The sequence below is a fragment of the Triturus cristatus genome, chromosome 11 (genome assembly GCF_964204655.1).
Source record: "Triturus cristatus chromosome 11, aTriCri1.1, whole genome shotgun sequence".
In the NCBI taxonomy this organism is placed as follows: Eukaryota; Metazoa; Chordata; class Amphibia; order Caudata; family Salamandridae; genus Triturus; species Triturus cristatus.
This window is the reverse complement of record NC_140594.1, coordinates 1,172,144,901-1,172,159,327: the sequence shown is the minus strand read 5'-3', so window position 1 is coordinate 1,172,159,327 and position 14,427 is coordinate 1,172,144,901. Positions and strand designations below refer to the sequence as shown.

At 45.9% G+C, this 14,427-nt stretch overlaps 1 protein-coding gene across 3 annotated transcripts in view; it reads left to right on the top strand.

The window, feature by feature from the left end:
- Positions 1 to 14,427, top strand: part of IL1RAP (interleukin 1 receptor accessory protein) — a 388,648-nt gene that overhangs the window by 332,787 nt on the left and 41,434 nt on the right. Inside the window, exon 11 of one of the 3 annotated variants that reach the window (XM_085635880.1) lies at positions 3,362 to 3,927. The exons of the other annotated variants lie outside the window; for them this stretch is intronic. Within the exon in view, the coding sequence (XP_085492006.1) occupies positions 3,362 to 3,783 (422 nt within the window). The 3' untranslated portion in view covers positions 3,784 to 3,927. Of the gene's footprint in view, positions 1 to 3,361; positions 3,928 to 14,427 lie in introns of those variants that run through there. 3 annotated transcript variants of the gene reach the window in all.

Below are 14,427 nucleotides of genomic sequence, written 5' to 3'. Positions count from 1 at the left end.
GCAAAGACCGCACCTTCATGTTTTTGTTCTTCCCTTTGCACTGACCACCAGCATAGGCTCCATGCAACGCATTTCAATTTCAGAGGTGGAAAACCTCCCAGTACTGATTAAAGGTGCCACAGAGGTGTTACTCCTGTGGGTTGGTTGATGTCCCTGGACCTCCAGAACATCCACTGTCCTCTGCCAATTCTCTCTGCCGACAGCTGTGAACGGAGCTTTATTGTGGGATCTCGACACTATCCGTGCATGATTCTCACATTTGAACAGATGACTGATGCGTGCCGGTTTACAAAAGAGTTGTGGTGGTTTCACTGTGATGGTGAGGAGTCCATGTATCTGGCTGGTGAAAGTGAAGTCACTGGTGCTCTTCTGAGAATGCCTTCAGGGCATGAGGACTCAGCAGCAAGACTTGGGCTTTACATCGACGGCCTAGAGGTCCCATGCACTGATTAGCCTTTATCGGAGCAGTATTGGACAAAATCCACATGTAGGACTTTCCTTCTCAGAGGATCGCCAATATTTGACCGATGATTCTGATGTTCCTCACTCAGACATGGATCCTAGTTCTGCATGTTGCACATCTACTGGGCCTGATGGCCTTGTGCATGCTGTCGGTGCCACACTCCAGATCATGGGTACGCATGTACAATAGTGCTTGAGAAAACGGTGGCTTCAACATGAAGAGAATCTCCACTCCGGTGCAGATCTATCAGGATATGCACTGCTGGGTGGACCCATCATCCCTTGGATGGGTTGCCTCTTTAGCCCTCTACAGACTATTCCACCAAGATCAGATACCTCCACTTGTCTAGGATGCCGATCTGGGTGAAATATTAGTGCGATGCCTCTGGTCTGTGCCAGAGCTGAGCCTGCACATTCACATGCAAGAGTCCACCTTGCCATAAAGACATTCCCCTTTACTATCTGAGAGAGCACTTTTTAGATTCTATCCGATGCAAACACCACCATCCATTATATATGGTGTGGGGTCTTAGACCCATTGTTGGGAGGCAATTTGCCTGTGGCAGTGGGCACAGCGATTGGGGAATTTTCCCAGTAGCAGCCAGATTGTGGGGTCTATATGTGGATCGCTCCATCACACCTCACAACAGGAAGTGACCTCACTTTTGTGCCCTTATACTTCCCTCGAACGGTTCCCTGAGGGATGCCTTCAGGTTAGTTTGGTCTCAAGGTTTGTTGTGTGTTGTCCTTGAAGATCGATTGTGCGAAGGAACATGCAGGCTCGGAGGATCTGGGTCATGCCCTTTCCTCCAATCCACTGTGCATCAGACCCAACCCTGCTCAGAGACCTTCCACACTACAGTGGCGACCCACATCTCTGACGGCAGTGAGAAATCCAGTGCTTTATGTAAACCACGCCTTCCAGTGTCTGCGGAACCTAGAGCCATGAACTTGTGCATAGAAAGGACAAGTCTGAAGATCTCTCCGACTGTGTTTATAGTTACAGTTGGAATATCTATGGTAACCCTGCATGTCTCTACCTCTGTCCTACGTACAACCAGAGTGAAAGGCTCACAGTGCCCCAGGCTTATCCTGGCGAGGCTTCGGTTCTGACCCGAATAGCGGTGTTCTTCATGTCTCATACTTTGCGATGCAGTTACAGTAGATTGCACTTTAATCTCCATCCTCTGGTTGCACCAGTCGTTGCTACCCTTGGTACCAATCAACCCAAATCCTCTAGCTGACCCTTCATTTTCATTTGGGCTTCTACAACACTTGTGTCTCTGGTTTGGCCAGAATTTCTATCTGATAACTGCAAAGGCAGCTACGTAAAAAAACATTTCATCTCAACACTTTTTGATACATCCATAAATAAACTGTTTGGGAAGGGTTTGAACATCACAACATGAAACTAGGCATAGGGAGGGGGGCCTTGAGTTCCTCAAAGCAGGACCTTATGGTTATGGCCACATGTACAGATGAAGCCTTATGTTTGCTTGTGCATGGGAAGGCCATGTTTGCTTCCACCTCTTGTTCTGTAGGAAAACTAGACAACTCTGCTCAGTTCTTCAATATTTTACTAGAATTCGTCTTTTTTGAATATCTTCCAGGAAAACGTGGTTTCTTATTTCAGTGGTGGGTAGGATAAGCTCTAAAGGTGGAAAACAATTTGCAACAGTGCTCTCAGCAAAAAGGGATTCACCTCAGATTGGTTTGAGCCAAGACGTTGGTCTAGGTTTCTCTTCAGGCGGATCTTGAACCGTTTGTATTTCGACTACTGAGGATTTTGGTCTGCACGGAGGCATGTTTTGAAAGGTATTACTTGTATCCTCAGAATATGGCAAATTCATCAATTGATGAGTGTTGGTAATGAAACCCTTTGCCTAATAGTTGGTTCAAGGAATGTGACGTTGTCCTTGAACCTCTCTGGCTGCGTTTGTCGTGGTCCTGTCGGATCCTATGGTCCTGACTGTGTTTTTGCCTGCCCCGCCACTGCCCTTCTCCTTTGAGTCACAAAAAAAACTGGAATGAGCACTGGATTCATAAAGTAGATTTACTGTTCAGTAGTGAACATTTCAGAATCTTTTCCATGGGTTTCACCCTCTTGTCTGGTTTGCATCTTTGCTGTCCTTACCAGCTAGTGCCTCTGCTGCTTGGTGATATGTTTACAGGTGCTGAGAACATAAGAAATATTTGGCATAATTAAGTTCCCGCTGTTCTGCTTTCCTTTTCCTGGTATGTATGTGGTCATGACCCAAGGTCCATGCTTTGTCCTAAGTCCAAGTCAGGGACTCCCATCACACCTGAGTGAAGTTTAACAAAGTTGGTCTTCTACACTAGTCTTCCTCAAACTTCTGTGATTGCACCTTTATCACTTGGTTTTCCTACTTTTCACTCCTAATTTCCCTAGTTACACACTCCACTTTATGTTCTCAACCAAAACTTCCTTTAAGTTTAAAATGAGTTTGCAAGGTCTTGAATGTTTGTGAACCACACCACTGGATCACGGTTTGTGACAAATTTGTAACTCTCAAATGCTGCCTTGTGTCAGCAGCTGTATCCCCTCAGCCCCAACAACGCTTCTTTTCAGATATTTCCTTTTTAGCTGCTAGCAGGGCTCAAGCTTGAGGTTTGTGATGTTGCGGGAGATCCTGGGGTGGATTGAAGCCTTGTATGTATGTGTTTGGTCTTGAGTTGGGGCTTTGCCTTTGTTTATTTATTCCTTTTGTCCTCACCTCGAGGTTGCATCTTTCTTAAGTCCTGTTTAAAGGCGCCTTTGAGGTAAGAGTTTCCAGCCGTCCCCATGGGTGAATCCTTTTCATCTTCGTTAATCAGACTGAGTGTTTCTTGCCAACAGCTCCACCGTTTGTCGCTAATATCTTGGTTTTTTCTTTCTCAGTTCTAACAGATGAGACCTTGAGCTTCATTAAGAGCAGCCGGCGTCTGCTGGTTGTCATGAGCCCTCGTTATGTCCATCAGGGCACACAAGCCCTCCTGGAGCTGAAAGCCGGCTTGGACAACATGGCATCGCAGGGCAACATCAGAGTCATTTTAGTTCAGTTCCAACCAATTAAAAATGAGCAAACCGTCAAAGAGCTGAAGCGGGCTCAGACAGTACTTACTGTGATCAAGTGGAAAGGGGAAAAATCGAAGTATCCGGGGGGCAGGTTCTGGAAACAGCTGCATGTTGCACTGCCATCCAAGAAACCTAGCCACAGCACCTGCCTCCAAAAATCGAACACCTCTTGGGAGTGCAACTCTTTCCCCCTAGAACCTCATTACAGTTCACAAAAAGATGGAGGAAAGTTGGTGAACTTCTGATGGGTTTATCCTCCAAGGTGGCCGTGCTTCACTTGGAGATGTTCCTGAGAAGGAACTTTTCCAACTTGAATTGGGTGTCCCCTTGTCCTTACGCTCACTGCAGGAATTTCTCCTCCTCATGGTTCATTGGGAAGGGGAATAATCTGATGGACTTGTGAATGATTGGGGGATGTCACATCACTGTGTAGAAGGAGGTTTTCGACTTCAATATCTGGTGCTAGTTTAATTTTTTTCTACGTCTTCCCCCAGTCGCTGACCAGCTCTCAGTCCCCCAGTTCTTCTCTCTTCACTAGCACTCTCAGTTGTCAAAGCAGGCACTTGCATTGAATGTCAGAGCTTGCTGGTTGGGGTTGGATGAGCTGCTCTGGGTCAAAGGAGCACGATCCTTACCGGATCCTCGCCCGGAATGTTGAAAACCGGTTGGGATGAAAGAAAGACCTGAGGTTTCTTAAATAGGATGAAATAGGATATTTATAGAAAGTGAGCTGTCAATGCTTGTCACTCATTTCAGAGGACAGCTGCTTAAGAGATGGGCCAAAGGATACAGGTTGTGAATAGTTTGGGGGACCAGGCATGTTGAAGGAAAGGATGAAGTAAGTGAGGATGCAACGACTAGGAGGGCAGTGGGTTAAGCTCTATAGTTGGACACAGCCTGGAAAAGCTATTCAGCGTTGCTGGCACTGGGCCTCAGGGGTGGATAAAGGTGGACTTCCTTGAGTCTTCCTTCCATACACTGAGCTTTCAAAGCGGTGGCTTGAAGGCACTTGATTTGAGTATGTGAAGATACACAAGGTAGCAATGCATGTCTGGATGGGTTCTCGGCACAATCCTTCTCAAGGGAACGATTAAACAGTGGCCCTTGAGTAAGTTGTACAGTAAGAAATGTTTACCATGTTTTAGTTATCAGTGTTAGACTTACATTTTAATATTTGTCCCTTTGGATGTTTCGTTGTGTGATAGTAGGTTGCTGGAAACCTATCATTTTAGTGTGGAAACGATTTGAGAAGTCGTGGCTCTGATGTTAGAGTACGATGAACCTCAGGGAGCGGGACGGATGTTCTGTGTGTGTCTGTTCGTCCTTCCACCGATTACAAAGGGTGTACTACAAAATTAAAGTGCCATTAGCAAGGCCAGGAGGAGGCTACAGGTGTGGGAAGTAGAGCCGACAAAGGATATCAGTTGTATGTGTCGAATAGTATTATCGTAACCTGAAAACTAAGCAATGCTATACGGAGAGAGGTGACTAACTGGAAGTGAGCCGGGATCCGTACAGATGAGAAGCGAATTAGCTTCTTGCCCGTGATTTTCTTCTTTCAAGCCAGACTTCAGAACTCTGTTCCTGGTGATAGCTGTTTGAAATTTAGCTCTCTTAAAATCCAGCCCACCATATATTCTGTAGGGGAGCATGGGCCATAAAATAATAATAGCGTTCAGCAAATGGAGTTTCTAATTGATAATTTAGAGTCTTGGTTTGTAAATGCATCTGTGATTGGCCAAAAATAGCTCATCTTTATGCAGTGACGGTGGACGTTGGGTGATGTTAACACGTCTATTTATTTCAAAGACTTAATCTTCTAGCCTTCTATATATAAAATTCCAGCCAGGGTCAAGCATGTGAACACAGTGCGTACATCACAGTAACTGGTGTCCAGGTGACAAATACTAAGGGATTTTAACTCCTTAGAAGAGCACCTTTTAAAAACAAACCACTGCAGCTGTTACACGGGGTGCAATTGTTATGTTATGTTATGTTACAAAAATTTATAAAGCGCACGTATACCCGGGGGTGTCTTAATCTAACAAATGGAGAGGCACTAAGGTTAACTATAGGGGCCGTCAATTTCCATGAAGGCCGTGCCTCTTTCTTTGGGAAGGTATCAACTGGGAACGGAATGGGGTTTTATTCTTTAGTTAAGGGAGGGATTTGTAATAGTTTCTGTAGTTTGCATCCTTTGAGTTTACTTTGATTTGTGGCCGGTCAGATCTGATGCTAAAGGTAGGTGAGAAATGCTTCTTTGGTTAATCACTTTGACGTTATGTGCCAGTCGAGCCCCCAGAGTGTTCACTGTCCTCTTCCAATGGATGCTTTGCAGCCTTTCACCTCGATGGCCGTGTGCCGCTACAACACCTTCATCTGTTTGTGGAGATTTACGCATTCCTTCGTAGCAGAGGTCTTTAATACGGTCTCCATACAAAGTGCTAGGATGGATGTTTCAAACTCAAAGGCATTCCATCAATAAGTCCCTGTATTGACCACTACTACATACATAAAGTACGTTTTAACTCTGATTCGCCACTATCTTGCACCTACAACCCTGAGCCTGCAACTACTGCTACCTTTTTAATTTAACATGATTTTAAATAACTCATGCACTGCTTAAGTAACCTATTCCAAAATGCAATTTTTACACTCCTCTATTTTAAATCTAATTCAAAATCATGATTCTAAAATGACTAACTCTAATGCTTATTTTATATTCTTTCCTAAATATATCCTTTTTCTAATGCTAACTCTTAATTATTTTCAATGTGCAATCAAATTACAGTTAATTTGTATAACCGACTAACATATCCACCACTCAAATTACTTTCATATATTCACTATACTAATTCACCACTAATCCTTTATGGGTTCCGGAGTAGCATGCTACTCACTTAAAAACCGCTTTGATGCCTCGTCAGGAGTAGTAGGCGCTATATAAATGCAATTACAATACAATACAATCCTTCCCCTCTGATTAACACTAGTCAAAACTCTTAATTTTTATTAATTTAAAATGAAATTACAATGAATCCATGACTTATTTCTGCTATTAATACTAACTTTCGCCCTTTATTGATTTCAATTAAATTAAAATAAAGAATTATCCCTAATTTAATCTAATGCTGATGCAATCTGTAGGGTTAGTAAAGTATGTTTTCATAGCCCTAATTCCTACTCTACCCTAGCCTGTTATTCATTGTAATTTAATTGTTATAATTGCTTGAACCTGAAACTTAAGTTAAATTCAATTTGCCTTAACAAAATTAACAATTAGAATTTAACACATTTATTTTAATTAACTGTTAATCTGTATTACATATAATAATTAAACCTAAATTAGCTTCTGCATATTCTAAACCCTAAATATAAGGAGAAGTTCTATACAACGTATTTTTCGTTTATTGAATACCGATGCAAAATGCCTGAATCATGCTGTCATTTATTTAGTTTTTCAATGTAACTTCTGTTACTTTTTCCCCAACTTTGACAGATGAAATTGTAGACTTTTCTGCCATCTCCCTGTCTCTGTGCTATTAGACACCAAGTGGTAAGAGGCACATGGTACATTGTTACTTTTATGTGGTCCACTCTCGCCAGTGCACCTCCATTAAGTACTTCTCTCCCACTTGAGGTGTCGGAAAAAAGCACAGAGGAAGAAAGATGGTGGCTGCTAATTGTTCATTTTCAGTTGTTCAAGTTGTGAGAATGTGACAGAAGGCACACTGGTAAAATATGAAATGACTGCTTGATTCTGGGTTTGATACTGGAACTTTTCCTTTAAATTAAAATTAAATATATTTAAATTAAGCAATGAACACTCACCCTTTCATTTTAATTGATTACCCTTAATTAAAGTAATTGCCCTAAATCAAATGTTATATTCACCTAAATGTATTTTGTGATCATCTTTGCAATTAAAGCAATGTAGCGTCATTGGTATATTCAAGTTAATCAGTTTGACGTTGTGAGTTTATAGTTTTCCCTTTTCTTTTCCAATGTTGCTTTTGCACATTTGACAAGGCAAAAGGTCATCTTAATTTCAGTGGAAAAACTGTTCAACTATTATATTTATCTTAGGTTGGTCTTCTAGAAAGGAGTATTCTTTTAAGGGCCTTTGTGAACTGCAGGAGTTCTGTCGAGCGCCTGGCTGTCGAGCGCCTTGCTGTGGAAGGGAGATTGTTCGGACAGAGAAGGCTTGTCTGGTGCTGTTTTGATAGATTGATGTGCTTCTAGTCTTGCTAGCAAGCACTTGTGTGTGCTGCCATGCTTAGTTTGTTTACATTGCTTGCCTTATGGAGCATACACTATGCCTTAAATAGGATAAAATTCTCTGTAGGCGGGAGATTGTTAAATTTCACCTGACCAGTGACCAGAGGCACGGTTGCATGAAAGTCTCAAGAGTGCTGTTGGTGTACTGGTGAATAATGGATTGGAGCGATTTAACGGAGAATGAATATTTGAAAAACTTTTTCTGTAAATGTTGTTTAGCCGGACTGGCTAAGAATGGGGTTAGAAGAATTCTCTGCTCACACAGACTGCAGGACCTTTAGTTTATTTGGAACTTCTGATGTTGTTGGGCGCGTCTGTAGGATTAGAAGCGTGGACATATAGATGTGTTTTATTTCAGTGAGGTTTGTTCCGTTCGCTTCTACAGAGGGGTGTAGATGTCAAATCCACAATATTTTTAATAACTTACCCAATGGGTTTTCAGCAGGGACTTCTTCTTTTAGACATTTAATTAGTTTTCAAACATTGCTCAGTGGTGTAGTTCCAAAAGCTGTCGTGGGGAACAAGAAGATCCGGTCGTTTCTCATCTTCTATGCATACCTTCTACACCGCTGAGATCACTCTGCAGTGTACACCCTCCGGCATGTTTTTAGAAGTTATTATTGAAATCCCTTTCACATTAAAAGTCTCCTTTGAGTTCTTGGTGTATTACAAATGTTCTCTTTGTGCCAAAATACTTCTGATAATGAGTGCGAGAGAGGCCTCTCCATTGGGTGTTCTCTGGTTCAGTTGTACTTGTATCTTCTTAGGAAAGCTCTTTTCACATTCAGTGCTGTAAAAGGGTCCCCTCGGGTGAGGGTGAAATTGAAGATGTGTGGATGTTATGTACTGGATCACCGGTTCATCAAAATATGATGCTGTTGGGGGGGGGGGGGGGGGGGCAGCAGACAGAATTCAAGGGATGGTCACTGTAGGTAATCAATGGTCTTATGGAGGTGATGTAAGGCAGTGCAGGGATGTTGCCCTGGAGGAGGAATTGTAAATGGAAAGTATACAGTGTGTGTTTGTCGAGGATTATTTTTTATTGTGCTGGTTCAATTTAGAAACCTGTTCATTGTTGCATAAGCTTTCTGCTGGCTTTTCGTCTGTAGACCACCACACCTTGATGTGTGCGACATTGCATTGATGGAGCCTGCCTGGCGTGACCAGTCATGAGCAGCAGAGGTGTGTACATTTGGCCGCAGACAGTGATGCTGTCCATACCACATGCAGGTTTGGTGAAGGAAAAGATCAGAGCAGGCGGAGTGCCACTCTCGCATGCCGGTTGCCGCAGACTGTGTAGGAAGTAGTAGGCGAGGACCCGCCAAATGGATCTTGTAAGAGAAAAGATCCTGGGTATTTTTGTCATGCATAGGAAGTGCCAGGTGGAGAAGGGTGCGGAAATCTCTTTTTAATGAGTGGTCCTTCTAAAAGAACTAAGTGTTCCTAGCATTAAGCACTGGTTACATATAGATATATCATGATGATGCCTCAGAAATGAACCACTGGGGCGTAGCCAGACCGTACAGGTACAGCACAGACCACATCTATACATGTATATACTTGTCAGTCGGGGTGAGGAAGGAGCTAGGAGTTTGTCATCAGATGGTACGTACTACTAGTATATGAACAAGGGACAGATACCCAGTTCAAAGAGGGTTGGAGGAGGGTGCTGCCTTGAATGTCCTGTTAATAGATGGCACTTGGCTCAGAGTAAGGAGCGGGCGGGGGCGTGATGTGTGACCAACGTAAGGTAGAGGCGTACTCTGGCAGGGAGGACTGTATGCACAAGGGTGATCCTTTTGTACGGAGTTCTTTGTCTGCATGTGCGTGCCCAGACTTCCACAGTATGCAAGTTTAATGGAACACAGACTTACCGGACAGATGGTTGCAATGTCTTGTGTTGGTCAGTTTTTCAGGAAAGGGGTTGCTGCCAGGCTCTTCATGTTTCTTACGTAGAACCTTGTGGCAGAGATGGGTGAGGTACTGAAGGGCAATGCTTCATGCTAGAGCTATATTAGGCCTCATGGGATCCTTTCTGCCAGGGGAGGAAGCAAACGGGAGGAAAGACGATCGCATTCAGGAGAGACCTGTCCCATCCTATACTCCTCACCGAGCTTTACCTCTTACCCAGACCCTCAAGGAAAGGGGACCCACACTGAGAGGGGTAATGCCCTCAGTTGCCAACACGCCATCAAATTCTGTGAGCATTTCATCGTCCCGTATCAAGTGCCCACCTGCCTTCTAGTGCCACACGCTGACTCCCATAGTTAGGTAGCCTCTTTTAGGCACTACACACATCTGAATGTGCTGCCACCCAGAGCTGTGTGCTCACTGAACAAACCCACTGATGCCCAAAAGGTGCAGGGCACACCTTAGAACTCGGAAAGAGGGGTTCCCTCCCTTAGAGCACCAACAACTAGAAGAATGCCATTAATACCCACTGTATTTAAAAGTTTACAGTTTACATTGCCAGAATGTTTTTTTATTGTGTTGTCTAAAGATTTGTTTCAGTTAACATTCATGTTACCATATACATTCATGTTATAAACCATGTTAACTTAGTGCCTAGTTATTTCCAAGTCATGTTTTGGTTCATGGCTGTTCTTCACTGTCTTACATGCTGAAATGTCTTCATTATTTGATTTTTTTTCCCCAATTGAACGTCCTCATCCAGTGCTCAATTGTTCTCTCCCTGTGTGCCCAGCTCTCCCCACGTTTCTACTGCTAAAGCTCTCCTTGGCTCAAGTCACCACAGAGATGCAGTTTCAAAAACCCTGTGTATGACTGACTGGCTCTGTGCGGCTCTCAAGGGTGGCCTGTGCCACTTACAGCTGGCTGAGGACGTGCGAGAATGTCTCCCATTTTGTTTCTACCTCATTTAATATACAGATTTGTACAAGAGTTTTATATTTTTCTACTGTTCTCATGTGTTTGTATACATATATTTTAATAAAAGTATATTCATTTCATATCCCTAATTTTCATCGTGCATTTTTTCGTTTGTTTTACTCATTTCATAGGTTGTGAAGGTGTGTGGTGCGAGTGTTGGGGACACAGAACTTTGTTCTGTGACGCTTGGGCAACCACTCATGCATGGAAAGTTGTAAAGCTGAAGGCAATAGGTGCTAAATAGGCAATGTGAACGGTATCTGGTAAAAGCTAGCCCAGACTTTGCACGGCGGGTGTGCAAGCTTCACAATCACAGAGGAATGGCTGAACTTGTGAATACAAAAAGAGGTCACTGCAGTCACCAACTCACTGCTGTATCCCTCCTGCAATGCCCAGTGAAGGGGGAGCAGCCCAGAGTTTGCACAACTGGTGTGCAGGCTACACAATCATAGTGGAATGACTGAACATGCGAGTAGGAGTGTGCATACACTGATGTATTCAAGAGATCTGTGCACATACACCACAGTCATTGACTCTCACTTCTGTACCCATCCTGCACTGCCCTGCGATGGGAAGCGAGGGAGACCAGCCCATCTGCTGAAACATAGTGCAGGGTTTGCACAACTGGTGTGCAGGCTACACGATCCCAGTGGAATGACTGGACATGTGAGTGTGCATACACTGATGTATTCAAGAGGTCTGTACACTGCACTCATTGACTCACACTTCTGTACCCATCCTGCACTGCCCCGTGATGGGAAGCGAAGGAGACCAGCCCATCTGCTAAAACCTAGTGCGGGGTTTGCACAACTGGTGTGCAGGCTACACGATCCCAGTGGAATGACTGGACATGTGAGTGTGCATACACTGATGTATTCAAGAGGTCTGTGCACATACACCAGTCATTGACTCACTTCTGTATCCATCCTGCACTGTCCAGTAACGAGGTGGGCAGCCCATGGGTTTAGGAGTAAGTTTCAACAATGTGAGGTTTGCCGTTTGTACGTGTGAAACACTTCTGCAAACCAATACGAAGGTATGTTGACTTTGAGGTATTTTAGGCACCAGCATCTCAACAGGTTATCTTTGTCCAAGAAAGGCAAACTAAAGCACTGTTAAGCAACTCAACCCGCTCATAAGATGGACAATACTAGATCCGATCTGATCGTTAAATAACATATCGGAATTAAATTATTTGCAATATCCCAGCAGAACAGTATTTTTCTAGGAATTTCCCCATCCTGGTTTTGGAAATAGTCTGAAAAGGGGTGCTTAGGGGGTGCCTTCCACTGTTTTGCTGTTCACGCAATCTGAAAGATTTTGTAGTTCTAGATTCCTTACCTTTAGAATTACCCCCAGGCATCAGACTGGATCTGGATAACTTTTTCGTAGCAGTACACCTGCGCGTCAGTAGGTGGCGTTGGTCTACTCCGTGTCTGTTGTCGGCATCGTGGTCGCCGGAATGGCGTTGCGGTGTCCATTTAGATGCCGTACCTGTGCGCTAACGTTAGTTCTTTCTTTTTCCACGCCAGCCAGCGCAGATACGGAGAGATCGTGCCCCTTATTCATTTTCTGACACCTTTTTCAACATCTATTTTTTTCTTTTTTTTTGAGTCTTTGACTCCTGTTGCATGAGGGATGTCCCATTATCGGACCGGCTTCAAGCCTTGTGACTCCTGTCACAAGCTGATGTCAGTCACTGATCCGCACCTCGTACACCTCTGGTGCCTGGAGCGCGACCACGACCTGAAGTTGTGCTCCGACTGCCAGGCTATGAATCCAAAGTCTTTGCGGGAGCGGTCCCGAAAGCTCTTGGAGGCCCGGCAGTCTGCTTCGTGTCGTTCGAGGTCCCAGTTGAGAGGAAGGTCTCGGTACCGGTCCCGGAGCCACCACCACTCATCTTCGAAGACTTCGCACTCATCGGTTAAGTCGCAGCACAAGAAGGTGAAGAAGCATCATCGCTCTTCGCCTTCTCCCCATCCGTCGGCCGACGCGACGTGGGACCCGGAGCTTCGTCGCTCTCCAGCTTCATCTTTGGAGCCCGCTCCTGGGACGGCTCCGTGCTTGCCTCTTTCACAGAGCCGGAGCATCCCCTGTCCAGCTGCAAGCTTTTTACGAAGCGCTTCACAGCATTTTTGGCCAGCCCGACTGTGCAGGTGTGGCTTCTGGCCCCACGGACTCTGCTGGGGGCCTTGGGCCTTCGATGCTGGCAGCTCCAGTCCCGGCACCGGAGGTCCCCCGAGGGTCCAGGCCTGAATCCAGATCAGCACCGGTCGACCTCCCGGTACCTTCCCTGGCGCCGATTCCAGTGACGGCGCAGGTTGTGTGTCTAACCGGCATCAACCCGGCCTCACCCCCGACTTAAACCCGGTGCCGGACCGACGTCGGTACCGATGCCGGAGGGTACGTTTCTACCACTGTTCATCTCTGGCATTCCCTATCGCCCTGAGTAGCAGCCAGAGGAGGGTGAGGAGGACTGGGAGGGGTCTATTGACCCTTTAGCTAGCCAGCTTGAAGAGCCGGACTGGGGAGAGGAGTTGGGGGTGCCAGTTGTTTGGATTCCTCCCCAGACCTTAGCATGCTCTCCCTCCCTACCGTGGCTACGGAGGAGGGAGCTTCCTATGCAGTGGTGTTGCGTAGGGCAGCTGATACCTTCTTGGGCCTTGAGCTTTCTGCGGTGGCAGTCAGGATTAACCTCCTGACAGAGGGGCTTCAGCCGGTAGTGGCCTCTTTGGCGCCCCTGCTGCCTTGTAATGAAGCCCTCACAGACATCCTTCTGAGCACTTGGTGCAAGCCCAGCACAGGTGCTCCTGTGGACAGGATGATTGCCTAACGCCACCGCGCTGTCCCAGGTGACCCACTTTTCCTCTCCTAACACCCAACCCCTGAGAGCTTGGTGTTCCAAGCCTTGTCCTCTAAAGGCATTCCCTACTGCTCTCCCAAATAGGGAATCAAAGAAGCTGGACCGCCTTGGGAACAAGATTTTTCTTCTGCCAGCTTAGGGCTGCAGTAGGTCAACACCACATGCCTCTTGGGATACGGTTGTGCAAGTGCTGCCACAGTGCCTGGAGGAGGTCCGGATTGCGCTCACCCGTGGAGTTGCTGAGGGTCGAGACGCAGCTAAGTTTACCATCAGGTGTGGGCTGGATACCGCCAACACTCTGGGCAGAACGGTTTCCAAGTCGGTAGCCCTGAGGCGCTACGCCTGGTTGAGGACGTCTGGTTTTTCGGGGGATGCCAATCCACTTTTTTGCACTTTCCCTTTGATGGCCGTCGCGGACTCCGCGCTCGAGCGCTTCAAGGGTTCTAGGACTACGGCCAGATCCTTGGGCCTCGCAGCAACCTCTCGCCCCACACAGTCTGCCTTTTGCCCCTTTTGTGGCTACAGAAGGGGTGCCCTACCATGTTCCACACAATCGAGTGATGGGGCCATGCAAGCTACCCAGTCTATGCATGGCTGCGGATCTGGGGGGCAGCTGGCAGGCCAATCAGCCCAGTCAGCCCATACCCCCCCCCCCCCTCCCCGCAGCAGCCTCCAAACCTTTCTAGTCTGACTTTCAGGGCCACCAGAGGCCAGTGGGCGGCAGGATGGCAGGATTCACCGTCACCTCACCCACTGGCAAAACATCACATCAGACAGGTGGGTTTTGCAGATAGTCCGAAGGGGCTACTCCTTCCCCTTTAAGACTTCCTCTCCCTTCATGACACCAGCACCCCATCAC